This window comes from Vanrija pseudolonga, chromosome 4 (assembly GCF_020906515.1).
Source record: "Vanrija pseudolonga chromosome 4, complete sequence".
Taxonomy (NCBI): Eukaryota; Fungi; Basidiomycota; class Tremellomycetes; order Trichosporonales; family Trichosporonaceae; genus Vanrija; species Vanrija pseudolonga.
Genome location: NC_085852.1, coordinates 2,149,842 through 2,172,783, shown reverse-complemented (window position 1 = coordinate 2,172,783; position 22,942 = coordinate 2,149,842). Strand labels below are relative to the sequence as shown.

At 65.3% G+C, this 22,942-nt stretch overlaps 12 protein-coding genes across 12 annotated transcripts; 8 read left to right on the top strand and 4 right to left on the bottom strand.

Annotated features, from left to right (window-relative positions):
• Nucleotides 1–57: 57 nt before the first annotated feature.
• Nucleotides 58–1,013, top strand: LOC62_04G006094 (uncharacterized protein; the record flags this gene model as incomplete). The annotated part of the gene is made up of 3 exons (XM_062772662.1): nucleotides 58–512; nucleotides 572–897; nucleotides 946–1,013. The coding sequence occupies 3 exons, from the start codon at nucleotides 58–60 to the stop codon at nucleotides 1,011–1,013; spliced, it is 849 nt and encodes a 282-aa protein (XP_062628646.1).
• Nucleotides 1,014–1,206: 193 nt separating this feature from the next.
• LOC62_04G006093 (uncharacterized protein) lies at nucleotides 1,207–2,102 on the top strand (the record flags this gene model as incomplete). The annotated part of the gene is made up of 3 exons (XM_062772661.1): nucleotides 1,207–1,603; nucleotides 1,631–2,047; nucleotides 2,092–2,102. The coding sequence occupies 3 exons, from the start codon at nucleotides 1,207–1,209 to the stop codon at nucleotides 2,100–2,102; spliced, it is 825 nt and encodes a 274-aa protein (XP_062628645.1).
• A 63-nt stretch (nucleotides 2,103–2,165) lies between these two features.
• pip_1 (putative proline iminopeptidase) lies at nucleotides 2,166–3,439 on the bottom strand. Its single transcript, XM_062772660.1, has 7 exons — nucleotides 3,312–3,439; nucleotides 3,234–3,278; nucleotides 3,084–3,191; nucleotides 2,939–3,043; nucleotides 2,778–2,902; nucleotides 2,388–2,743; nucleotides 2,166–2,341 (listed from the first exon to the last, which is right to left on the bottom strand). Exons 1-7 carry the CDS (start codon nucleotides 3,419–3,421, stop codon nucleotides 2,192–2,194), a joined length of 999 nt encoding a protein of 332 aa, XP_062628644.1. The 5' UTR covers nucleotides 3,422–3,439; the 3' UTR covers nucleotides 2,166–2,191.
• Nucleotides 3,440–5,097: 1,658 nt separating this feature from the next.
• LOC62_04G006091 (uncharacterized protein) lies at nucleotides 5,098–6,219 on the top strand (the record flags this gene model as incomplete). Its single annotated transcript, XM_062772659.1, has 1 exon — nucleotides 5,098–6,219. One exon carries the CDS (start codon nucleotides 5,098–5,100, stop codon nucleotides 6,217–6,219), a length of 1,122 nt encoding a protein of 373 aa, XP_062628643.1.
• Nucleotides 6,220–6,623: 404 nt separating this feature from the next.
• LOC62_04G006090 (uncharacterized protein) lies at nucleotides 6,624–8,276 on the top strand (the record flags this gene model as incomplete). The annotated part of the gene is made up of 2 exons (XM_062772658.1): nucleotides 6,624–7,202; nucleotides 7,236–8,276. The coding sequence occupies 2 exons, from the start codon at nucleotides 6,624–6,626 to the stop codon at nucleotides 8,274–8,276; spliced, it is 1,620 nt and encodes a 539-aa protein (XP_062628642.1).
• Nucleotides 8,277–8,538: 262 nt separating this feature from the next.
• Nucleotides 8,539–9,891, top strand: LOC62_04G006089 (uncharacterized protein; the record flags this gene model as incomplete). The annotated part of the gene is made up of 1 exon (XM_062772657.1): nucleotides 8,539–9,891. The coding sequence occupies one exon, from the start codon at nucleotides 8,539–8,541 to the stop codon at nucleotides 9,889–9,891; it is 1,353 nt and encodes a 450-aa protein (XP_062628641.1).
• Nucleotides 9,892–10,143: 252 nt separating this feature from the next.
• Nucleotides 10,144–11,949, top strand: spp1 (Set1 complex component spp1; the record flags this gene model as incomplete). The annotated part of the gene is made up of 7 exons (XM_062772656.1): nucleotides 10,144–10,575; nucleotides 10,610–10,645; nucleotides 10,720–10,832; nucleotides 10,884–11,051; nucleotides 11,092–11,728; nucleotides 11,766–11,848; nucleotides 11,887–11,949. The coding sequence occupies 7 exons, from the start codon at nucleotides 10,144–10,146 to the stop codon at nucleotides 11,918–11,920; spliced, it is 1,503 nt and encodes a 500-aa protein (XP_062628640.1). The 3' UTR covers nucleotides 11,921–11,949.
• A 25-nt stretch (nucleotides 11,950–11,974) lies between these two features.
• SPAC25H1.08c_1 (putative WD repeat-containing protein) lies at nucleotides 11,975–16,703 on the bottom strand (the record flags this gene model as incomplete). The annotated part of the gene is made up of 9 exons (XM_062772655.1): nucleotides 16,375–16,703; nucleotides 15,890–16,291; nucleotides 15,346–15,827; nucleotides 15,036–15,292; nucleotides 14,482–14,708; nucleotides 14,135–14,202; nucleotides 13,940–14,049; nucleotides 13,376–13,808; nucleotides 11,975–12,160 (listed from the first exon to the last, which is right to left on the bottom strand). Exons 1-9 carry the CDS (start codon nucleotides 16,628–16,630, stop codon nucleotides 11,975–11,977), a joined length of 2,421 nt encoding a protein of 806 aa, XP_062628639.1. The 5' UTR covers nucleotides 16,631–16,703.
• A 415-nt stretch (nucleotides 16,704–17,118) lies between these two features.
• davD_1 (Glutarate-semialdehyde dehydrogenase DavD) lies at nucleotides 17,119–19,106 on the bottom strand (the record flags this gene model as incomplete). Its single annotated transcript, XM_062772654.1, has 2 exons — nucleotides 18,869–19,106; nucleotides 17,119–18,576 (listed from the first exon to the last, which is right to left on the bottom strand). Exons 1-2 carry the CDS (start codon nucleotides 19,040–19,042, stop codon nucleotides 17,119–17,121), a joined length of 1,632 nt encoding a protein of 543 aa, XP_062628638.1. The 5' UTR covers nucleotides 19,043–19,106.
• A 727-nt stretch (nucleotides 19,107–19,833) lies between these two features.
• Nucleotides 19,834–21,114, top strand: LOC62_04G006085 (uncharacterized protein; the record flags this gene model as incomplete). The annotated part of the gene is made up of 2 exons (XM_062772653.1): nucleotides 19,834–20,446; nucleotides 20,486–21,114. 2 exons carry the CDS (start codon nucleotides 19,834–19,836, stop codon nucleotides 21,112–21,114), a joined length of 1,242 nt encoding a protein of 413 aa, XP_062628637.1.
• A 174-nt stretch (nucleotides 21,115–21,288) lies between these two features.
• On the bottom strand, nucleotides 21,289–22,039 carry EMC9 (ER membrane protein complex subunit 9). Its single transcript, XM_062772652.1, has 4 exons — nucleotides 21,707–22,039; nucleotides 21,628–21,669; nucleotides 21,466–21,581; nucleotides 21,289–21,428 (listed from the first exon to the last, which is right to left on the bottom strand). The coding sequence occupies exons 1-4, from the start codon at nucleotides 22,013–22,015 to the stop codon at nucleotides 21,371–21,373; spliced, it is 525 nt and encodes a 174-aa protein (XP_062628636.1). The 5' UTR covers nucleotides 22,016–22,039; the 3' UTR covers nucleotides 21,289–21,370.
• Nucleotides 22,040–22,245: 206 nt separating this feature from the next.
• Nucleotides 22,246–22,878, top strand: LOC62_04G006083 (uncharacterized protein; the record flags this gene model as incomplete). Its single annotated transcript, XM_062772651.1, has 1 exon — nucleotides 22,246–22,878. The coding sequence occupies one exon, from the start codon at nucleotides 22,246–22,248 to the stop codon at nucleotides 22,876–22,878; it is 633 nt and encodes a 210-aa protein (XP_062628635.1).
• Between the last annotated feature and the right edge of the window lie 64 nt (nucleotides 22,879–22,942).

Sequence of the window (22,942 nt, the reverse complement as noted above, 5' to 3'; positions counted from 1 at the left end):
ATTCACAACATCCCAACAACTCGTCAAATGCCTACCAAACGCTGGCAGGACCCACCTATGGGCACCCCCGGCCTGCCGCCAGAGATCCTCTCCGAGATCATCGCCTATCTCGACACCATCAAGGACAAGACAACGCTCCGCAGCATGCTCTTTGTGTCGCGGACCGTGTCCGCCATCGCCATGCCACACCTCTACGCGCGCCTGAAGCTCGATGAAGCTCAGTTTGCACAACTAGTCGAAGGAAGCCGTGACGATCCCTCCCGCCGTCTCCAACGCTTCGGCCTGATTCATCATCTCGAACTCTGTCCACCGCCGTCTGCAGCGACCATGGCCGGGGTGTACGAGGCAGTCGGCAGGGACCGCGAGCCGCTCTTCCCCAACGTGAAGACCTTGCGCCTTGAGCACCGCGACCACTGGAGGATAGAAGACTACACCTATTCCGTGCAGCGGAGCATTGATGGCGATCTGTCGGGACTCCCTCCGAAGGAGATGGCGCTCTTCGAGCACCGGACGTCTGTATCCGCGGACGGGCATTCGCCGTCGACTCGCTCTCATACCTGCCCTCGAAGAGCGTCCAGAGCTCGAGCTTGACCGTCCACACGGGCGACCTTGATGTCATTCTCGGTCATATCCGGCGGGGATGGAAGCGCCTCGTGGTCTACGATACGGATGCCGAGACCCTCCAACACCCTAATGAGCAAGCAGTGTTCGTGCTGCTTACCAAGAAGGCCGAGGGGTACTCGGTCGAACCGACCATGGTGTACCTGAGCAGGGACGATGAGCGGGAGGGTAACATTCGACAGCAGATGGAGCACGAGAAACGGCGCATGTCCTGGGATCCGCCAACCCCAGAATGCCTGGTATTCGACGATAATGCCCCAGCTTGCAGTATCTGCGGTAAGTTGGGGATTGGGAGGGTGTGCGTAGCTGACCTGGCCGCTTCAGGCCTCAGGTGGGAGGACTTTTGGGACGAGTTCGATGCGGATAAAGCTGCCACGGAAGCCTCGGCGTAGATTTACATTTACAGAGAGAGAGGATCCCGAGACGATGATGCAACTCGCCCAATGCCGTCACCGCCTTCCCACGGCAGAACAGAACTGCGAAACAATAACAACAACAACAGTCGTGTGTTCTCTTCATCCACCGCAACCACCACCACAACAACAAAAACGAGTCAAAGGCACCAAACACGGCTATGCCACACAGATGAGGGCACCGACCCTACCCCCCGAGGTCCTCTTCGAGATCATAGGCGACCTCGACGGCGCCAAGGACAAGGCGACGCTCCACAGCCTGCTGCTCGTCTCACGAACAGTATCGGCCATCGCATTGCCGTGCCTGTATGCTCACCTGAAGCTCAACGACGCCCAGTTCGCTCAGCTAGTAGAAACGGGCCACGATGATCCGTTTCGCCGCCAGCGCTTCAGCATGATCCAGCACCTAGAGCTCCGTCCCCCGCCCTCGGCGGGAACCATGGCCACAGTGTACGCAGCACTGAGCGGCGGGAGCGATCCTCTCTTCCCCAACGTCAAGACGCTGCGCATCGAGGACCCAGACCACAAGAGCGAGGGGTATGACTTCCGCAAGCGCCGAGCCGAGGCTGGTGGGTTGACCAGCCTTCCACCCACAGGGCTGGCACAGTTCGACGCGCCGGACGTGTGCATACGGGGAAGGTGCTTGGCTGTCGACGCGCTCCAGTATCTGCCGTCACCCAGCGTGTCCTCGTCCACGCTCACCGTGCACACCGACTTTCTCGCGGATATCACCCAGTCGAGCATCCCGCGCGGGTGGCGCCAGCTCGTGGTGTACCACACCGAGGTGCTTGCGATCATGCACTACGAGGAGTATCGCGAGTTCATCGTCATGTCCAAGCCTGCTGCCGGGTGGTCGCGGGAGCCAATGGTCATCTACCTGCCGAACAGTGAGGAAATGGAGACGGAGCTCCGCCGGACGTTGGGCGTGTTCGAGGGGTATCCTCCGTACTGGGACCCGTCTACCGCCAAGTGTCTCGTTTTCGACGAAAACGCCCCGGCATGCGGTGTTTGCGGTACGCACAACGCCATGGGTTGCGATGAGCTGACATTGCCTCAGGCTGCAGGTAGGAGGATTTCGCGGACGGCGCAGAGGCGCACCAAGTTGCCAAGGACTCGGGCTGAGATAGTACTCGGATGGAATGCATATCTCTCCACGCTCACCACTGCAGCGTTGCTCCAAACTCGTCCGCAGCGCCAACGAGCAGCCGCCTCGTGCCGGGCTCTTGGGCCGAGTGGCCGGCGTCGTCGACAATGTACATGCGGAAGCTGTCGCCCCAAGCCCTCTTGAGGTCGTACGCGTTGACCGCCTGGGTGTGGTGTCAGCTAGGCCGGGTGCCAGAACGACAAACTCACCGGGCACACAATATCGTAGCGCCCCTGCACGACGATAACGGGGATATGACGGACCTTGCTAATCTGCTCCTCGGCGACCAAGAACCCGTCGGCCATGAACCCGAGATTGACAAAGTAATGCGCCTCGATGCGCGCGAGCGTGCGCGCGAACCGCGGGTCTTCTTCGGTGCGCGCAATCAGCACGGGGTCGGGGATGAGCTTGGCGATCGAGTCCTCCCACTGGTCCCAGATCTTAGCGGTGAGGAGGGACTCGTCGTCGTCGCGCAGCAGGCGGCGGTAGTATGCGCCCATCATGTCGTGACGCTCCTCCTCCGGAATATGGGAGTAGAACTTGTCCCACTGCTCGGGGAAGATGTCTGCTGTCAGCTCGGCGAGGCGGGCGGGACTCACGACTCGCGCCATCCTGGTACGAAAAGTCGAGCTCTTTCTTGCGCGAGAGGTACACCCCGCGCAGAATGAGGCCGGCCGTGCGGTCAGGGTGGGTCTCGGCGTACGCGAGGGCGAGGGTGGATCCCCTGTCGTCAGCTTCCGTCGCCAGTTTCGCAGCTCACCAAGACCCGCCAAACACGAGCCACTTGTCGACGCCGACAACCCCGCGGACCCGCTCGAGATCGGAAACGAGGTCCCAAGTAGTGTTCTCGCGCAGCTCCCCAGCGCTGAGAGTTAGTCTTGCGCACCCAGAGAGACCCAACTCACGGAGTCGACTTGCCGGCCCCGCGCTGGTCGACGAGCACGATGCGGTACACCGCGGGGTTGAAGTACGCCGTGTCCTTTGCGCTAGTTCCGACGCCAGGTCCACCATGACTGAGGTATGAGCCTGTTTATCACAGCCTCAAGGTAGCTCACATGAAGACGACGGGCTTGCCCTCGGGATTGCCAGACTGCGAGAAGCTGTGTCGTTAGCGAGCTCCAACGGCGACTCACTAGATCGTGTGGATGTCCGACACGGCGAGCGTCTGCTCGTTGTACGGCGTGTCTGGGGGGTACGCTTCCCCGCCCTTGAGTGGCACGGCTGCGAGTTTGCCTGCTGACATGCTGATTGAGGTGGAGAGTGGGGAGGGAGAGTTGGTGCGTTTCGCTGGAAAAGCTGTCGTCATGTGTCCACGCGGGGTTTTGGTGTCGGAGAAACCCGATGACTGCGTTTCGGCGAGTGCCGCTGATAACAAAAGTCGCCTGCAGCATCACGAGACACGCGACTTTGCTAATATCCAACGTGTCGCAATCACCCACACCTGCACAAGATGCGACTCAGCCCCTCCCCCTCTGACCCCCGAGAATGCGCCGCCTTGCGCTCGAGCTCGCCGTTGGAAGAAGAAGAGGAAGGCCGTCACCGCCCCAAAGCGCCCGTAGTGCCGGCGTGCTTCTTGGTCGCCCGCCTGCCCCCTTCAGGTGCGCCGGAGAATCGATCCTCGAGGACCACGTTGCGGTGAGAGCGCTGCCAGCCTCTCTCTCTCTAGCCTCTTGTAATGCCCAATGTGCTGGGCAGATGACTCGTCAGTGTACAACGATGTCGTTGAAGCAGTTGTCTCGCAGTCATGGAGTGAAACGACTGGGGCCCCTTCCTTGCTACACCGCACAACGGAACATTCGCCGCCGCCTGCATCGCCGCGACGCGTTGGGAAAACACAACTGCGCAGCATGCATTGCGGCCACGACAACCCGCTGTACGCACGCTGGTACACGCAACGGATGCACGACGAAACTGTAACAAAGGGGGTTGCTGCACCGGTGCGTGCACAGGTACGACGAAGAGCAGAGCAGAGCAGCGCTCGCGCGCGCGGGCCGCGGTGCGCAATGTGGTGGGTGGTGGTGGGAGGTCAATGTCGACGGCGGCGATGATCAATGCAGCACGGCCACAAACTGGGTCACAGCATTCTGCTCTCTCTGTCTCTTAATCACTCAACTCCTCACACTCACAGACACACACCACACTCATTGTTCACTTGTCCTTCACACCATGCGGCTGCTCGCCATCACGGCCACGGTGCTCGCTGCGACGCGTGCCGCGCCGACGCGGTTCAAAAGACAAGACTCGACGACGGCGGACAGCGTCGCCACCAATCCGATCACCGGCGCACCGACCACAGAAGGGGCAGCAGACTCGACGGCGGCGGCGGGAACCACCGGACTTCCTGGGCCGTTTGGCTCGCTCGTCTCAGACCTTGTGTCGTCGTTATCCGGCGCCATCGACGCTGGCACTGTGTCGCCAGCCGTTCCTTCCCCCACGGAAACAGTCGGCAGCGCGACTTCTTCAACGGCGACACTCACGACGACGACGAGCAAGACGACGTCCAAGAGGTCGAAAAGCTCCAGCGTAAGGGCATCGACATCATCGCAAGCTACACGTACGCCCCCGCCGACGATCACGCAGTACATTACGACAACTGATACGGATACGCCGTGGCCACCGTCCTCGAGCAGCACAGCCGCAGCCGTGGCAGGTGCCACGGGCACGAGAGGTGGTATCCCGTCTAGCGGTGCGATCGTGCGTGCTTCTTCCCGATGTTCTGTATCTGACAAAAGGCCGGGATCGTCCTCGCTGTCATCGCCGTCATCCTCTCATTGATCGCCGTTGCACTCTGGCTACAGGCAAGACGCGCAAGACATAAATACGATCCGTACGTCATTCTGCCAGCCTCACTGACGTGCCAGGGTCTCACGCGACCTCCAAGGCGTGGGCGGATACCGGAAACCGAGCCAGGAGATCCGCATGTCCGTGCTGTCAGAGGCCGAGTCGGCGTCGCTCGCCAACCACCCGCCACCGACACCGCTTACGGAGCGCTCGCTGCGCAACTTTGACGCTGCGAACACTGAGGTTCCGGTAGCTCTCGGGCTCAAGCTCGGCGCCATGGCCGAGAGCGCCAGCGACGCGCGCGCAAGTGTCGGCTCACAAGCCCTAGGGGAGCCACGCTCGCCACTCACGCAGGTGTTTGACTGGGGCGCGCAGCGCGAGCTGGCTCTCAAAGCCCGTCTCGACGCCGCGGCCGGGATCATGCCTACAGAGTCGCCAGGAGTAAGGCTTCGAGAAGCCGCTGAGGACTCAGAGATCCCCACGCCGCCGCGCTTCGTGCCCGCCGCAGGCAGCTGGAAGAGAGGCACATTCGGGCCCATGACCTCATCGTCGGCAAGCACGAGCGCGGCAGGCAGCGACAAGCAGAGCGGCGAGTCGGACCCTACGCTCGTGAGCCAACTGGAGCAGACGACACCCGAGGCGTCCCCCATCGACCCCAACTCGCTCATGTCCCCCGTGTCGCCGGACAGCGCATACTCGAACTCGGGCGAGACGGCGCCGCACTTTCCGTCCGCGAGTACTTCGAGACTCGTCGCGGGGATGCTGTCGCCATTACCCGAGTCGCCTGTGGACCGCACCGCCCTCTTGTCCCCCGTATCGGTAGACAGCGCGTACTCGCATTCAGCCGAGACGGCGATCCACTTCACCGAGAGCAACACCAGTCTTCCGCCCGCGTTTTTATCGACGCTGCCCGAGGCATCCAGTATCTGGGTCACGACACCAGCGATCACCCTCACCGACCCATCAAGCTCAACAGCAATGCTAGCACACACGGCGAGCAGACGGCGGGCGCCGCAGTTCAAGCCCTCGCTGCAGCCTGTCTACGCGGATGTCGGGCACGGACGGGCGGAGAGCACAGGCCGGTACCCCGTCGCGTACCACCACGGGTCGATAGGCGGGCAGATTGTGCGCGAGCGGGACGGCAGCGGCGGCTCGGGAGCCAGCACCCCCGCGTCGGACGCGCCAGAGGTGGCCACCATCGCCGAGCGTACCAGACGGCGCTGGAGCGGCGGATCGCGCCAGTGGCGGGTGGTTGAGTAGATTATGGACCATGTTTCGGCTGGCTGGGTGCAGGCTGCACGCTGCAGGCTGCAGGTCCGGGCCGTAAACGTGGCGCGCTGCGTGCCGTTGTGGCTGTGGCGCACGCAGCACGCATCCCGAGCATTCCAAGTGGCGGCGTGGCGGCGCACTGATCGTCCCGTCCATGCTGCGCTCCACGAACGAACGCGAGCGTGGCACGCGCCTGCACTTGCCCGCAGCGCGCGGCTCCGAGCGCGCCGTCTCTCTTTCTTTCCGCATCGCGCAAACCTGCTGCTACCTGCTCGTCCTCATCGCACGCACAGCAGGCAGCCAGCTAACTCACAATGCCAAGCTTACTATTCTGACACCCTCGTCCTCATCGACCACAACACCACCACTACCACTCGTTCCCCACGCTCCTTACCATGCGCGCCGCGCTCGCCCTCGTCGCCGGCCTGCGGCTCGCCCCGGCCCTCCCCGCGCCGAGTCTCGCCGTGCGCGCCGACACGGCCGCCGCCGCTGTCCCTCCGCCGCCAGTCACGCACGACTCGGTCGCTATTCCGCCCCCGCCAGTGACGACTGCTGCCCCCGACCCGCCGAAACACACCCCACCCCCAGTGACCACCCCGGCCGTGGTCACCCCTCCTCCACCTCCCCCTCCGCCGCCGCCGCCGCCGACAACACCGGCTGCCCCGCCAGTCGTGCACACCACCGTCGCGGCCCCTCCTCCACCGCTCACCACTGCCCCCGCCGCCCCACCCACCACGCCCGCGACTGCCGTCGCCCCGCCCACGTCCCTCGTCGCGTCCAAACCTACCGTCGCCACACCCACCCTGCCCACGCTCTCCTCCATCACCCATGCGGCCACCCCGACGACGCCGACGACAACCATCTCCCTCCAGCCTGGATCCACTGCGCGCGCCATCACGGCCGCCGACCCGTCCGCGAGCGCGTCCGCCGCGGCGGAGGCCGCGTCCAAGTCGGCTGCTCAGTCCGGCCTGATTGTAAGCCCGCCCCCGAACCCCCGCTGACCCCAGGCAACCGCCGTCATCGGCAGCTTCATCGTCTTCGTCATCATCATCGCATGCTGCTTTGGCGGCATCAAGCGCCGCTTCAAGAAGAAGGACTACGAGCAGTGGGTCGAGGCCAGCCCAAGTGGACCTGACCCCAGAATGCCCGAGCCCGAGCCCAAGCGCGAAGTCGACAACAGCGGCGGGTACAACGACGTCGAGGTGTTCGCCGTGCCCCCTCCTCAGCCCGGCGCGGGGATTGCGTCCAGCGTCCACTCGTCGCAGTACCGCGGCAGCTTTGTGCCCGCAGCAGCGAGCTACCGCACGAGCCAGCAGAGTTACTCAACACAGGGGTCAAACCAGCCCTTTGCGGTCCCGTACGGCGTCGAGTCCACGCCGCCGGGCACGCCGGTGCGGTACGCCTCCCCGCCGCCCTTGAGCGACCCGTACGCTCATGCGCGTCTGTCCGCCGCGCCGTCCCTCGCGCCCAGCTACGCGTCCAACCCAGGCAGCATGTACACGCCTGCGCTGCCGGACCTAGCGTACGCGCCGTACGCTGCTCCGGGAGCGCAGGGCTCGCGCGCGTCGGCGCAGAGCTTCAGCAGCCTCGTGTACACGCGCCCCGGGTACGGCAGTGGCGTCGGCGGCCTCCCGCTCCCTCCGCCTGCTGGACCCGTTGGATCCTCGCCACTCGCTGCACAGAGCCCGCCCGGATCACCCAGATCCGCACAGGCCTCAGCGTATGCCCATGCGCCGTCCCCCCTCGCGGCGGGCATGAGCCCGCTCGACCCGTACCCTCCCCAGCCGCTGGCAGCGGCGGGGTACGCTCCGGCCCAGATCAACGTCGCCCAGCAGGCCGAGAGCTATGAGATGCAACCTCCTCGCGCAAGGGCACCCCTCCCAACACCGCCAGAGGCACCCGCCACCCCGACGACGGCGCGAGCTCCCACCACCACCCTCGCTGCGCCGACGCCGACGCGCCCCACAAACTCGATCTACGGCGGCGTCGAGGAGCCAGAGCACACGCTGTCCCCAGTACCCAGCATCCCGCCGGTGTATTCCCCCTAGTTGGTTTGTAGTATGGACTTTTGGACGTGTTGGTGTGGTGCTGCTTGGCGCGCATGGGGCCGGATATCGCGGTGTGGGCGTGCACTGGCGTGGTGTGGCAAAATCTCGTCGACTCGGCGGCGACTCCGCGTAGCTGGCGCGTCGGTACCGAACAGCATGTCGCTTCGCCTTGTTCGCAATCACCGTCCATGTCAACACAACTGATAAACCCTGCTCATGATACCATTGCTGATGCTTTAACTTTACTCTGACCACCGCTGCAATGGTATACATCGACGCCTTGACACACGACCACATCCTCAACACGATCCTCCTCCACTCGCCCGCGCGCACGTGGCTGCTCTTCCGCGCCACGTCCCGGCTGTGGCGGGACGAGATGGACCGGCGGCTGGCGCGGCACCTCGTCATCGTCGCACCGGCTCATCAACGAGCACTCGGCGACCAGCCTCCCAAAGAAGGCGAGGTCCGGGTCTCGTGTCCGGGGCTGGCGCGCCTCCCGTCCCTCCTCGGCGCGGACGAGGGCACCCTGTCACCTCCGCTCCGCACAGCGCTCGGGCACACACACGTCCTCGACCTGGTCGGCTTCGTTCCCCGCGCCATGCTCCAGGCGCTCGCGGCCCACGCGACCTCGGTGCGCAGCGTACGCGTCCGCCACGCAGACGACATGCGGCTCTTTGCGGCGTGGAACCGCGTGCGCGCCGTCCCGTTCCCCTCCGCTACGGAGGTCGTGGTGCAGGTGTTCAACAACAAGGCGCGGTGGGACGAGGTCATCGGCACCAATATCCCCCCGGACTGGGTGCTGTGGGACGTTCACCCTGTGCTGGGGGAGACGCTCAACCTGCCCCCTCGGGTCGCGAACGCGCGGGTTGCCGAGGCGGAGGCGAGCGCGATCGTCACGGCGCCTCCAAGCTCACCGAACCGCGAACTAGAACATTTCAAGCTCCACGTCCCGGCCGAGGAGGGCATGGAGGGTACGGACCCCGTGCCGCGGCCCGTGACTCCCCACGTCGCACGACTGGCCTCTCACACCCCGCCGCCGCGCGTCATCGTCGTCATGCCCGACACCGTCAACGGCTGGATCAAGCCCCTTCTCCCGCGCCTCACATCCCTCGCGACGCAGTACGATGAGCAGCACCCCCTGTCACCGAGCAGCCGGCCGCCATCACCACCCCACCATCAGCAGCAGCACCAGCAAATCGTCCTCATCTTCCCCGGCCAAGCGCTCTTCCAGCGCGGCCATACCCTCGGCCACTGGGGTCTGCCGGTCGTCACGCACGTATGGGAGAAGGTCGTCGGGTGGTCTGCAGAGCTGCTGGGCCGCGGGTGCGCGGTCACGTTCGTCAACCTCGGGCAGGCGATCTGGCGCGACGTCGTGGACAAGTATACTGGCGTCGTGACCAACCCCTGGAGCGCGGCTGAGGACGCGCAGGCCGTGATTGATAGATACTGGTTCGACTATGAGCTCACCGAGCGCCGCGTGCTCGAGCCCAAGATGCGTGCGCGGCTGAGGTTCCTCAGCACGGACGAGTACGCTGCGGAGGTTGGCGTGAGGGTGTGGGAGCGGGAGACGACTTTCGCGCCCAAGCTGCCTTTGTGTGAGGAGCTGTACGTGTGAGGCGACGAGCATTATAAAGGACGTGGTGGTGTCCATCACGCTTGTATATTGTATGTTGGCATGTTATTGTGTAAAGAAGAAAGACGAGGATAATCGGTCGTCGTCTCGGTGTTGTCCAGTCAGTCGCCGACATTGCACCGACGCCGCCGCGGCCCGTCCGCGTGACAACAACAAATGTCGCACCAACCGCAGCAAAGTCAGTCGTCACGTCGGTCGTCCGTCACCATCCATCCAACCCACACAACCACAGCCATGGATCCCGCCTCGGCGCCGAGGGCTTCGAGCCCGCTAGCAAGTCACGCACCCGCTTCTTCGCCCGACAAGCATGCGCGCGACGCCGCCGACAGCGTGGAGCGGGACGCGAAGCGCGCCAAGACGGCACACGACACGGCGTCGGCTTCCCCGCTACAGCTCGCCTCAACCAAGCCCGTCTCGCGGGTCGGCAGCGTCGACGTCAAGCTCGAGGTCGAGACGGATGCCGGGAGCCGGGGGCCGACGCCCTCGGCCAGCCGGCATGCGAGCCCCGCTGCGCTCGAGAAGCCTAAGAAGAAGCCGACGAGCAGCAGCAGTAAGGCCCCGCTGTCGGCTTCGTCGAGCGCGTCGGCGAAGAAACCTCCCAACAAGTCGAAGGAGGTGAAGAAGGCCGCTGTAGTGGACAAGAAGAAGGCCAAGCCCAAGTCTCGGGTGAGTTGTGACGACTTGCGGCACTGACGGAAAGACACTCGACGAGCTCAAGTCTGAACGGGCGCGCAGTGTGAGTAGTAGTTTACCCACCAACTTTACGCCACCGGCTTTATCCTTCCTTCCTTTTGCTCATACTCTTCCCAGACATCGACACAGCCGACGACACCAGGACTCGACAACGAGTCCGAAGACGTGTACTGTATTTGCAAGGGCGCGGTCGAGGAAGAGGAGGGCGGCACGATGATTGGGTGTGAAGTGTGAGTGGGGTTGGCCTCTCGCAGCTGTAACCCAGCTCACTCACTCTGCAGCTGCGACAACTGGTTCCACCCGTCGTGCACCGGCGTCGCCGAGTCCGAGGTCGACCTGTTAGACGTCTTCATCTGCAAGGACTGCGAGGCCAAGACGTCGCGGCGGACAGTGTACAAGACGCTGTGTAAGCGCGAGGGGTGCGGCCGGAACGCGCGGAGCCCGTCAAAGTGGGTGGCGAGGTGCCGAGTAGAACGCTAACAGAGACAGGTTCTGCTCGTCACGGTGCGCGTTCCAGCACGCGCAAGGGGTGCTAGCAGGGGTAGACAACAAGAAGGCGCGGGGCCAGCTACAGACCGCTCTGGCAGCGTACCCCTCTCCCACACCGACCGTCAGCGTCGAGCACCACGGGCACGTTGCGGAGCCAGCGGCGCCGCCCAACGCCGAGGGCGAGCTGCTCGCCGAGCTCCGACAGCAGGGCGACGGCGTGGTGCGCGCGCTCGAGCTCGTCGCGAAGCGCCAGGCGATCCTCGAACAGGCCGTGGCGTACTACGACTCGCTTGTCGTCACGCTCGCACCGGCCGCGCCCGCGCCGACGAAGAAGAGCAAGAACAAGCGCCGCGACGGGCAGAAGGAGGAGCGGCCGTGCGCGTTCGACCCGCGCCTGCTGTGGGACGACGAGGCGGTCACGGCATGGAGCGGCGAGGAGGCGCCGGTCGAGGAGGTGCCAGTGGACGAGGAGCCCGAGGCCGGAGAAGGCGGTGACGGCGGCGACGGCGAGGATGCCCCGGCCGCGACGCCCAAGCCGCCTTCCCGCGCCGTGTGCAAGAACGGCCGGAGGTGCGATCGCCACCAGGGCTGGCAGCGCACCACGGCAGTCGCGCTAGAGGTGGAAGTCGCGCAGCTCGTGAGTGGGCTCCACCGTGGTGCCGCTGACCCCGCAGACACGGAGGCGCGACGAGCTGGCAGCCTACGCCGAGGGCATCGAGCGCGAGGCCGACGTCGACGCGGCAGGCGCCAAGGCGAGGTGAGTTGTCCAGCTTCGACGGCACGACTGACCCCCAGGGACGAGGTGCACCGCCGGCTTGTCAAGGCGTAACGTCGTCATGCATGTCGTGTACTCATATCCCATCTGCTCTCGAGTCCAATCTACTTACTTCCCCTCCCTCTCCTTCTCGTGAACCTCTTCGCTGGCGTCGGCGTCGGCGTCGGCGTCGGCGTCCTCGTCGTACGCGCCGCTGCCGTCGCCGTACCCCCTCGCGCGCGTCTTGGCAGCGATACACAGGCCGAGCGTAGCGGCAAGCAGGACAAAGAGCACGGCGCCGACGACGGAGCCGGCCTGCGGCGCGCGTCAGCTCACTCAGCCACTTACTCCCAGCCAGCAAGCTCACCACAATCCCAGTCATCCGCATCGCCTGCGCCGCGCGCGCCGAGTCCACCGCCGGCCCCGCAGTGCGACTCGCCTCCGCCACGGCGCTGCTGTTCGTCGCCCAGGGATACGGCCTACTGGTCGGGTGGTACGTGTTCTCGACGCTGTTCGGCGTGTACGTGTAGCTCGCGGGCGGGGGGATCGAGTACGTCTTCTGCTGTTGCTGCTGCTGCTGCCCCGCCGCCGGGGTCGTCGTGGTGCTCGTCTTCAGGCCAGTGACGCCGCCCATGCTGCTCGCAGCGTCGGCTACGCCGCCCGAGGTCGTGCCCGCCGCCTGCCCCCCTCCGCCGGCGGCGGGGCTGGTCGGACCGCCGCCCTTGCTGGTCGTGGTGGTTACTGCCGACGTCGGCGGCGGGTCCACGACCGCGGTCGTAAGCGCGCTCGTGGTAGGAGGGGCCGGCTCGCTCGTCGTGCTCTGCGGCGGCGGGGCAGTGCTACTGCTCGCCCCCGGCGGCGGCGCGACCTGCCGCTTGCCGACGCCGTGTCCGTATCTGTTATTCCTTGCCGTCAGTCAGCGTGCCCCACCCCTCGACGACGCACTCTACTCTGCCCTGCGCGAGCACGGCCACGACCAAGAAAAGTAGCACTAGAATCTGCACATGGTGGTGTAAGGAGCGTGGGGCCGTCGTCGTCGTCTTCGTCGTCGGCATCGTGTGTGTGGTGGTGGTGGTATGGTGCGTTGATGAACGAGCTGCTGCTGCATACAGCTCCAGTTTGTTCAAACCCGCTCAGAGCTCTCGACCCCTAGTCGTATGGTGGTGGCGCCGCATGGGTCGTCGGCGGCGCGGCGCCACCTGCTGCGGCCGCCTGCCTGCCTGCCCCTCTGGCTCTGGCTCTCTCGTCTCTCTCCTCTCTCTGTCTGACATGATGCATGCGTCATCCTCGGGCTGCCTTTGCGCCGACGGCCTCGGACGGTGGCGGCGTAAACACAAAGCTGTAGCTCTCTGCGCGGTCGCGCCGCGCCGCCACCTCGTCGGCGTCGTCCTTCTCCGCCGGCTTGGGGTCGGAGCGCACGCGTCTGCGCGGGCTCGCGGGCGGCGACGACTGGCGCAGGCCGGGCGGCGGGGTGCCTCTCAAGCTCTGCGGCGGCGTCGAGCCGCCTTGCCCCGGGATCCCCTTGCTCACTACCGGCGGCAGCCGCTGCCAGTAGCTCGGATGCCACCACTTGCCCTGTGCGCGGGCTTCTTCGCGCGAGCGCTCCTCGCGGCGCCGTTCAAACGCGGCCCGGTAGCGCTTGTATCCCTCCTCAAAGTGGTGGTCTACGCGGGACGAGAAGATGAGCTCGCCGCGCGGGTTCTGGCTCGGCGGGATCTGCGCCATGACCAGCGAGGACGAGTGCGACACGCGCCGCGCGACGGGCGCCGAGCCGGCTGGACTTGGCCCGAGGCCTAGGTTGCCTTGCGAGGGCCGCCGTGCCGCCGGCTGCGCCTTCATCGGGCCCGGGGCGGGCCGGAAGGCTGCCGGCAGGGGGAGGAAGTTGAGGAACGACGCCGGGGCGCGCCGCACGTTGAGGTACATGTTTAGCGGGCGGAGGGCGCGGTTCGAGTGGTTGATGTAGCTGTGGGCGGGAGCGAGCATCGGGTGAAGCGAGATGTGAGCGGCGACGAGCAAGTCATCAATCGATCCGAGCAAGAAAGGACAGCGTCAGCACCGCGCCAGTCCACGCCGCCCACCGCCCACAACACCCACCTATGCGAGTATCGAATCTTCTCATCGTACATCCCAGAGGCGAAGAAGAGCGCGAGCGTAATGAACACGACTGCGACGACGGCCTGCAGTCCACGCAGGAGGACAATGTTCTGGGGAGGGGCGGTGTCAGCGGATCGCCGCGAGCGGGGACGGACAAGCAGGCCGGTGCCAGCGCCGGCGCCCCACACCACTCACATCTGGTGGCATCACGACGAGGTGGTAGCCCATGCCGCTGAGGCCGGCCATGAAGGAGTAGAGAAAGACTGGGTGGGTCAGCATCCTTGCGCGGGGTCGGGGGCGGAGGGTTAGTGCGATCTGTCATCGATCGGACGACAGGGCGGCCGTCGTCGCGGCTCGGGACGGCCTGGCCACGTCTCGAGCTGCAAAGTCCGCTGCTGGACGCAGAGGGCCATCTATCCCTCCCTCCAGTAGGCGTGCGCCCGTCGGCGAGGAGAGCCCATTCCGGCAACCCGCCGCTGGCGATCTCGCCTCCATCGCCCAGCCTCGCCGCGCCGCGCTGCGCGCGCGCGACGCCGACTCACCACTATACCGCCGCTTCCTCCTCCGCAGCATCTCAGCGTTCAGCTTGAGCCGCTCCTCGAATAGCAGGAGGTCGCGGTACGTCGACGTGTCTGCGGGCGGGTGGAACGGCGCGGTCGGGCTCGGGCGTTTCGGCTGGGGCGTGGTGCTTCGCGAGTCGCTTGCCGCAACAACGGGGGCCGAGTTGACATTGTGAACCGGAGAGACCGAGTGTACGTTGTGGACTGGGCTGAGAGCATGGTTGCTCGGCCCAGCCGCAGCGTTGTTGCTCATCGCGCCGAGGAAGGAGTGGATGGGGTGAGTTGGTGTAGCAGGTGAGTTTGGTGTTGTTGGTTGGGGTTGAGCCGACTTGGCCCCAATCAATTACGCGGACAACGGCACAGGCGCGTGGGGCAAAAGTGGGCGGCGGCTATCCGGCGACGACGACGCGACGGTGATGACGCCGACGACGGTTACAACAACGACAAAGACAACAACAGCAACAGCCATATCTATGCATAGACATTACAGGGTATACTTTTAGATGTATGCAACGAACGCAACGCTGCACGCCTACAGCTTCCACACGAGCGACACGCCCTCGTCGCCGCCAGAGATGACGGCCTGCGCCGCCGCCAGGCCGTGGTCGCTTGCGCCGGCCGACTCGGGGAGCGGCGCGACGCTGACCGAGTTGACGACGCCCGTGTGGCCCTTGAGCTCGGCAACGAGCGCGCCAGTCCGCACATCCCATGTCTTGAGGGTGCGGTCGGCCGACGCCGAGGTGACGAGGTGCACTGCTGGTGCTGGGTGGGCCGCGAGGGACGTGATGGGTTCCTGGGTGTGTCAGCAAAAGCGTTCGGCACATGCTTGCTCTGCACGCTACTCACGTCGTGCTTCAGCTCGGCGCGCACTCGTCCAGTGGCGACATCCCACACGAAGCCCTTGCCGTCGGTTCCGCCCGAGACGAGCACGACACCCTTGCCGCCACCCGCGCCGTTAAGCAGGTCGATGAACACGAGCGCCTCGACACTCTCGCCCTCGCCGTGGCCCTCGAGCGTGCCGACAACGTCGCCCTTGGGCAAGGACACAAGCTTGACCTTGCCCGCTGCGCCACCGACAGCGGCGATCGCGCCGTTCGGGGAGACAGCCAGCGCGGTGATGCCGACCTCGGCCGGGTCGAGCTCGGGGTCGTTGGGCGGGCAGAAGATGGACGCCTTGAACATTGGCGTACCGGCTGCGGGGTTCCACAGGATCAGCGACGAGTCGAGCGAGGCGGTCAGGAGCTGGCGGCCCGCGGGGGGAGGGAAGACACCCTGCGTCACGGGCATCGTGTGGCCCGAGAGCACGTTGAGAACGTTGCCGGATGGGACTGGGGCGTGGTGTCAGCACTGCGTCGCTTCCCCTTCTCCCTCTGCCTGAGGCTCTACCCACCCTGCCACAGCCACACAGTCGCGTCCTCGCACCCAGCAGCGATCACCGGGCCCTTGGGGTGCCACCTGATCCACTGGATCTCGGATCCGCTCTCCAAGTCGGCCACGACGGCCCAGGTGGCAAAGTTGTCGTCGTGCTTCCAGACGCGGACGCGGCCGTCCATGCCGCCCGTGGCGACGTACGCGCCGTCGGCGCTCCACTCGGCCGCGACGACCGAATCGGTGTGCCCGTCGAGCGTGATCGGCTCAAACGTGTCGGCGTTGATCTCGGCCCCCGTGCCGGGAGGCAGCGGCGCATAGACGTACGCCGTGTCGTCTTCGCCGCCCGAGACGGCTAGTGGGGGGTTGGGGAAGGCGGGGTGCAGCGAGAGCGCGAAGATGGACTGGTTTTCCTTGTGCACCGCTGCGTTGTGGTGTGTCAGCGGCGTAGCTCCAAGCAAGCGAGCCCGAGCTCGTTGTCCCGCCCCGTGCGAGAGCACTACTCACACGCCGCGCTGATCGAGTTATCCTCCATCGTCTCCTCGCCCTCGCCGCCCTCCTCGCCCATGAGCTCGTCCTCCTCCCCAGGCATAGGCGCGCCAATGACAATCTCGCCGTCGTAGCCGGCCGCCTCAAAGTCGTCGTCGTCGTCAACCATCGGCTCGCCCGCACCGTCGTCCTCGACAATCTCGAGCGCGTCCTCGGCGTCGAGGGTCGCGTCGTCGACGTGCGCGTCGTGCGAGTGGTCCTGCTCTGCCGACATTTTCGTGGGTGTGTAAGGTGGGTGAGTGAGATGGAGCAACAACAACAAACAGACAACCAAGGATCGTCCGAAAATGTCGTCACGGTGGTGTGGGTCAGCAAAATTGAAGAATCCTGGGCGGGCGGGTGGAGGTGGAGGTCGGCAGCTGAGCGAGCCGCGGGGGCTGGGGCATTACAAAGACAAAATGGTGCTTGCTAGGCCTTCTGCCAGACACGACACTTATGCATGGAACAAGCCAGACGGACAGCTAGAGGACAACAGAAGGCAATGCATTCTTGGCCGCAGACCACTTCCGAAGTGCATGGGACCTAGCGAGCCATCTGTCGTCGCCCTCGCCACCTCGCCACCTCGCCACCTCGCCACCTCGCCACCTCGCCACCTCGCCGCCACTCATGCCCCCAAGCCGACGCTCGTTCCAATCGATGCAATATCATGACGACTACTAACGTACACTACTTGCTTCCTACAGATATCCTACTCTGCTACACCTACGACAGGTTGGTGCCGACAATGACGACCTTCTTGACGAGGTACTCGTCGGTGCCCTCGTGTCCGCCCTCCTTGCCGTAACCCGACTCCTTCCATCCGCCGAAGGGGATGAACGCGGAGGAAATAGCGCCAGTGTTGGCGCCGACCATGCCGGTCTCGAGCGCCTCGGCCACGCGCCAGATACGGTCGGCGTCCTTGGAGAAGAAGTAGCCGGCGAGGCCGACCTCGGTGTCGTTGGCGAGCTCGATGACCTCGGCCTCGGTGCTGAACTTGATGAGCGCGGCGAGGGGGCCAAACGTCTCCTCCTCGGTGAGGAGGCAGTCGTTGGCCACGTTGGCGAGCACGGTCGGCTCAAAGATGTTGCCGGGGCCAGACTTGCCACCAGCGATGATCTTGGCGCCCTTGGACACAGCGTCGTCAATGTGCTGCTGCACCTTCTCGACGGCGCGCTTGTGGATCAAAGGACCGTGGGTCACGCCCTCGTCGAAGCCCGGGCCGACCTTGAACTGCTTAACCTTCTCGGCGAGGGCGGCGGCAAACTCGTCGTAGATCTTCTCGTGCACGTAGATGCGGTTGGCGCACACGCACGTCTGGCCCGAGCCGCGGAACTTGGACGCAATCGTGCCGGCAACAGCGGTGGGGATGTCGGCGTCCTCAAACACAATAAGCGGGGCGTTGCCGCCCAGCTCGAGCGACATCTTCTTAAGCGTCGAGGCCGACTGACCCGCGAGGATCTTGCCGACACGCGTCGAGCCAGTGAACGACACCTTCTTGATCTTGGGGTTGGTGGTGAGCTCCTTGCCGACCTCCTGGAGGTTCTCGTGCGTGGTGACGACGTTGACGACACCGTCGGGCACGCCGGCGCGCTTGACGAGCTCCATGATGGCGAGGTTGGTGAACGGCGTCTCGGAGGGCACCTTGACGACCGACGTGCAGCCGGTCGCAATAACAGGGGCGACCTTGCGCGCGATCATCGCAGCAGGGAAGTTCCAGGGGACGAGCAGCGAGACGACACCGACGGGCTGCTTGATCGTAAAGTTGCGGTTTCCGGGGATGCTCGAGGGCACCGTCTCGCCGTAGATGCGGACCGCCTCGCCGGCGTACCAGAGGATGTAGGACGCGGCGTAGTTTGCCTCGCCGAACGCGTCGGCCCACGACTTGCCGTTCTCCCACACGATCAGGCGCGCGAGGTCCTTGGCGTTGTCGAGGAACAGCTGGTGCAGCTTGAGGAGGTACTGCTGGCGCTCGAGCGCGGAGGTCTTCTTGAACGTCTGGAACGTGTCGTACGCGACGTCGACGGCGCGGCGCGCCTCGGCGACGCCCATCTCGGGCACGAGGCCGATGATGTTGCCCGTGGCCGGGTCATCGACGGTGAACGTCTTGCCAGAGTCGGCGAGGATCTGCTTGCCGTTGAGGATGCCGGCTTGGATGAGGAGGGAGGGGTCGTCGAGACCGAGCTGGGACGTCAGCAGAGCTCACGAGGTCACAAGGCCACGCGCAGCGTGGGCGAGTGGGCGCGGGGGGCGGGCGGCGTTGGGTTGGAGCGGGCGGCGGCGGCGGCCGGAGGCTGCAGCTCCCAGCCTCCGCAGCAGCGTAAGCGAGCGCACGCGCCGCCCATCCCAGCGGCGCGGATGAGCTCCGCGGCGTCGGCGCCGGCGTCGGCGTCGCTCCCTCCACCCGCTCCATCCAGCGACCGCGACCCGCCCGCCGCCTCTCCTCCCCATCTCCCCATCACCTTTCCCAACTCACAGGGTTCTCCTTGGAGATCTTGGTGGGCCAGTTGGACATTTTGACTGCAGAGACGCTGAGTGCGCGGGTAACTGGGGCGGTGGTAGCGCGGGGGGCGGCACGGAGGAGGGGGCGGGTAGTGGTGGTGGTGCGGAGGGCAGCGGCGAGCGTCGCGGTGCGGAGGGATGGGCGCATGGTTGTCGAGGGGATTGGGGTGAGATGGGCGGTTATATATGGGCGCAGGCGCAGTGGGGAGGCGAGGCGGCTTGCATCCACCCACTCCGAGACCCACCCTCCCAGCCTACATATCATCTGCTCGTCACTTGTCTAGCCGGCGGGTAAACGATTAGCCTCGACGTCGACCTTGCTTTGTTGCTCTGCTGCTCTGCCGCGCTGCCGCCTGCATGCCCCTGCCCCCGGTGAGATCCGTCATGGCCAGGCCGATTTGACTTTTTCCATCCTATTATCTGACCTTTTGGCCGGCATATCTGACCTTTTTGCACAGGGACAACCCCGCATTCCGTGTATATTAAGCTGAGCAGGCGATGCTGACTGGCTGGCCACTCACTGGCCACTCCCTGCACACGCACAAGCGCCGCCCAAGCGCTGCTTGTGCTTGCTTGCTTGCTTGCCGCGGCTCGGTAACACGCCTCGGTGTCCAGTGACGCCGTTGCGCGGAGATGCCCGATCTGCTTGCTCGAATCGAGCCAGCAGTCGAGGGGGTATATAACGCAGCAAATGGTGTCGTGCGCGGCCGCCAAGCCCACATGCATAATGTATAGCAACGCCCAGCTACATACACTCCTCGACATGTCCGTGTCGGCGATGTAGAGCAACTCACCGTGACTGACCCGGCCCGCGCCGGGTCGGTCGGTTTCTCGCGGCAACTCACTCACCAGGCAGGCACAACCGGCCGATGACAGCAACAGCAGGTGGTATATAGCGCACAGCAGCAGGCTCGACTTGTCGTGAAGCACTTACGCACAATGACGCTCGAAGCTGCACCCACGCACACCTGGCCCCTCGCACAGCCCAGGCGGCGCGTACCGCGGGCCTTCACGCCCGCGGACGTCGCGGCGTTCGACGCGATCTGTGAGCCTGCCTCGCTCCGCTATGTTCTAACGCCAGGCTCGACCACCACCAACGCGGCCGACTATCCGCTCGCGCGCGAAGTCGCCTCAAATATCCCAATCTACGACGCGGCCGACCTGCGGCACCTAGGCCCAGAGGCGCGCGACGCTGCAATGGGCGAGCTGCACGATGTCCTGCTCACCGGACCAGGGGTGTACGTCGTCCGCGACGCCGTGCCCGCGGCCATCGTCGACCGCGCGACAGCAGCCCTCGAACGCATCATCAAGCGCGAGGAGGGCACCGGCTCCGGCGGGGGGGACCACTTCGCTGCGCCGGGGCACAACTCACGCGTGTGGAACGCGTTCGGGAAGCACGCGGCCGAGGATCCGGCGAGCTTTGCCGCGTACTATGCCAACGGAGTGCTCGCGCTGTGCTTCGAGAGCTGGCTGGGCGAGGCGTGGGCGGTTACGGCGCAGGTTAACGTCGTGCGGCCTGGAGGCAGGGCGCAGATCGTGCACCGCGACTACCGTGAGCGCTCCCCCGCGCTCCGTTGCTAACGCGGCGCAGACCTCGGGTTCCAGTCGCCTGCAACGACCTCCCGGGTGCCGTACCTCTCCCAGCTCGCCTCGCAGCTCCTGACCCTCCAAGGCGCCGTCGCGCACACCGACATGCCCCTGGAGTCAGGCCCGACGCTGCTGTTGCCCTACTCGCAGACCTACGGACCCGGGTACGAGGCGTACTCCGTTCCAGCTTTCCAGGACGTGTTTGCCAAACGCTCCGTCCAGCTGCCGCTACGCAAAGGCGACGCGCTGTTCTTCAACCCTGCGCTCTTCCACGCCGCAGGGAGTAACACGACCGCGGACTTGCACCGCGCCGCGAACCTGCTGCAGGTTAGCGCAGCCTGGGGGAAGCCGATGGAGAGTGTCGACCGGGCGAAAGTGTTACTGGACGTGTGGGATGAGCTGGTTGCGACGTGGCGGGATGGGTCGCTCAGCCACGCGGACAAGGACGCGCTCGTCGCGGCCTGCTGCGACGGCTACTCGTTCCCCACCAACCTCGACAAGGACCCGCCCCCGAAGGACGGGTACTGCCCCGCGCCGATGCTCGACGTCGTGCGGTGCGCATTGGGACGGGGGGCGAACAAAGTTGAGGCGGCAGAGTTGCTGGCCCAGCTGGCCGAGAAGCGGCGCGCATAGTCGTAGATCAGAAGTCATGTAACTGTCAGAAGGCCCCCGCTCGTGTTCCGCCGCGTTGCCGCCGGATAGAACACCGGCGCAGAGTGGACGGCAGCGGTATGCGGGGTCGTGTGTTCTCCGTGAGCTTGTTGTTGTCGCTGTCAGCAGTCCCACGGTAGAGCGCCGGCGTTCGCAGTCATTATCCCGTACATCTGCGCCGCTCTCATGCGTCTGTCTATCCCGTCGGCCCGGCTTGCCGCGGGCTATACACCCCTCTCTAGGCCAGCTTGGCAACAGCCGCCTTGACGGCCTTGTTCTCGAGCCATTCCACGCGCCTGGCGTCTGTCAGCTTTGCACGCCGCAGAAACGTACGCGTCCTCGAGGTGGTCGTCCAGGTCGCGAAGGGAGGCGTGGGCCCTGTCCTTGCGGATGAGGGCGAGCGCGCCGGCGCGGACGCTCTCGGGGGGGTATGTGACGTCGGTTGAGGCCTGCGGCGGGGTCAGCTTCTTGGGCATCAAGGACAGCTGAACGCACCACATATGCAGGCTCGCTCCCGCCAAGCTTGGCATTGTCCACCTTTTGTCGTCAGCTCAGAAACCCCAGTGGCACGCACGACAAGCGACACCCCGCCCACAGCCTCGGCCACCTTCACCCCCCACCTGCTGAGCGTCGTCTCGCCGCCCTCGCGCGCCTCATAAACGCCGACAACTTTCAGCCCCTTTGCCGAGGCGTAAGCCTGCACGAGGTCGATGCCCAGCTCGGTCGTGGGCGAGAGGGAGGCGTACCGGTGCACCAAGGGCACGGCGTCGGTGATTTCTGCTGGCGACGGCCCGAGGAGGAGGCCCGAGACGGTCGAGCTTGGGTGCGCGGCGGCGTGCAGGAGCGGGAGGGTGTACGCTGTTGGGGAGAGTGTTGGGGCCATTTTGGAGTCGAGTGTGGTGTTGAGATGGTCAAGGTTGTGGGGGTCGAGATGTCGAGGTCGAAGTGACGACAGTCGACAGTGGTGAAACGTTGCCGGCGCATGGTTTTCACGTGGCGCCTCTCTCACTCAATGTTGACAAGTCGCGCCGCGTCGAGCCAAGCCCTCTTTCCGCTCTTGACCCATCCCGCGTATCAACAACCAAACAATGCATCATCATACATCACCCCACCATGGGCCTGGCAATAGAAGTGGGCCCGTACGGCGCCTACGAGGCAGAAGACCTGGACGAGATGCGCCCGCAGCTCGACGCGGACATGGCGCGGATCAACACCATGCTGGCGGGGGCCAGCCTGCCGCCGCACACGGAGAACCAGGCCGAGGTCGAGTTCGACTCGCAGGCGTGGGTCAGCTCGTTCCCGTACCGCTTCCTGCACTTCCTCCGCGCGGTAGCGTACCACCATTCCCTTGGCCTGCCGCTGCCCGACCAGCTGGCACAAGGATACGACGCCGCGGACGACTACGACGGCGCTTCCATGCTCGACAGCCACCTCCTCAACCATTCCGACTGCGACGGGTACTATGTGCCGATCGACTTTGACGCGCCGCTCGTCGACGACGAGTATCCCGGCGTCATACTCGGCTCCAGTGTTGCGCTGCAGCGCGAACTGCTCGCAGTCGCCGCCCCGCTCGGCATCGAGGTCGAGTCCCCTGGTGGACGTGTGACGGCCGACAGCGTCGCCGCGCTCGAGAAGAGCAGCGAGGACGAGGAACACCCATGCTGGATCGCGCGCGAGGTGTGGCTTACCCTCTATGACGCGACGCGCGCGAGTATAGCCGCGGGGCAAGTGATTGTGTTTCAGTAGGCGTGGGGGCGTGTGGCGGGCGCTCTATGTGACGGGCCTTGTCTTGAGTCTAGCTAGACAAGCA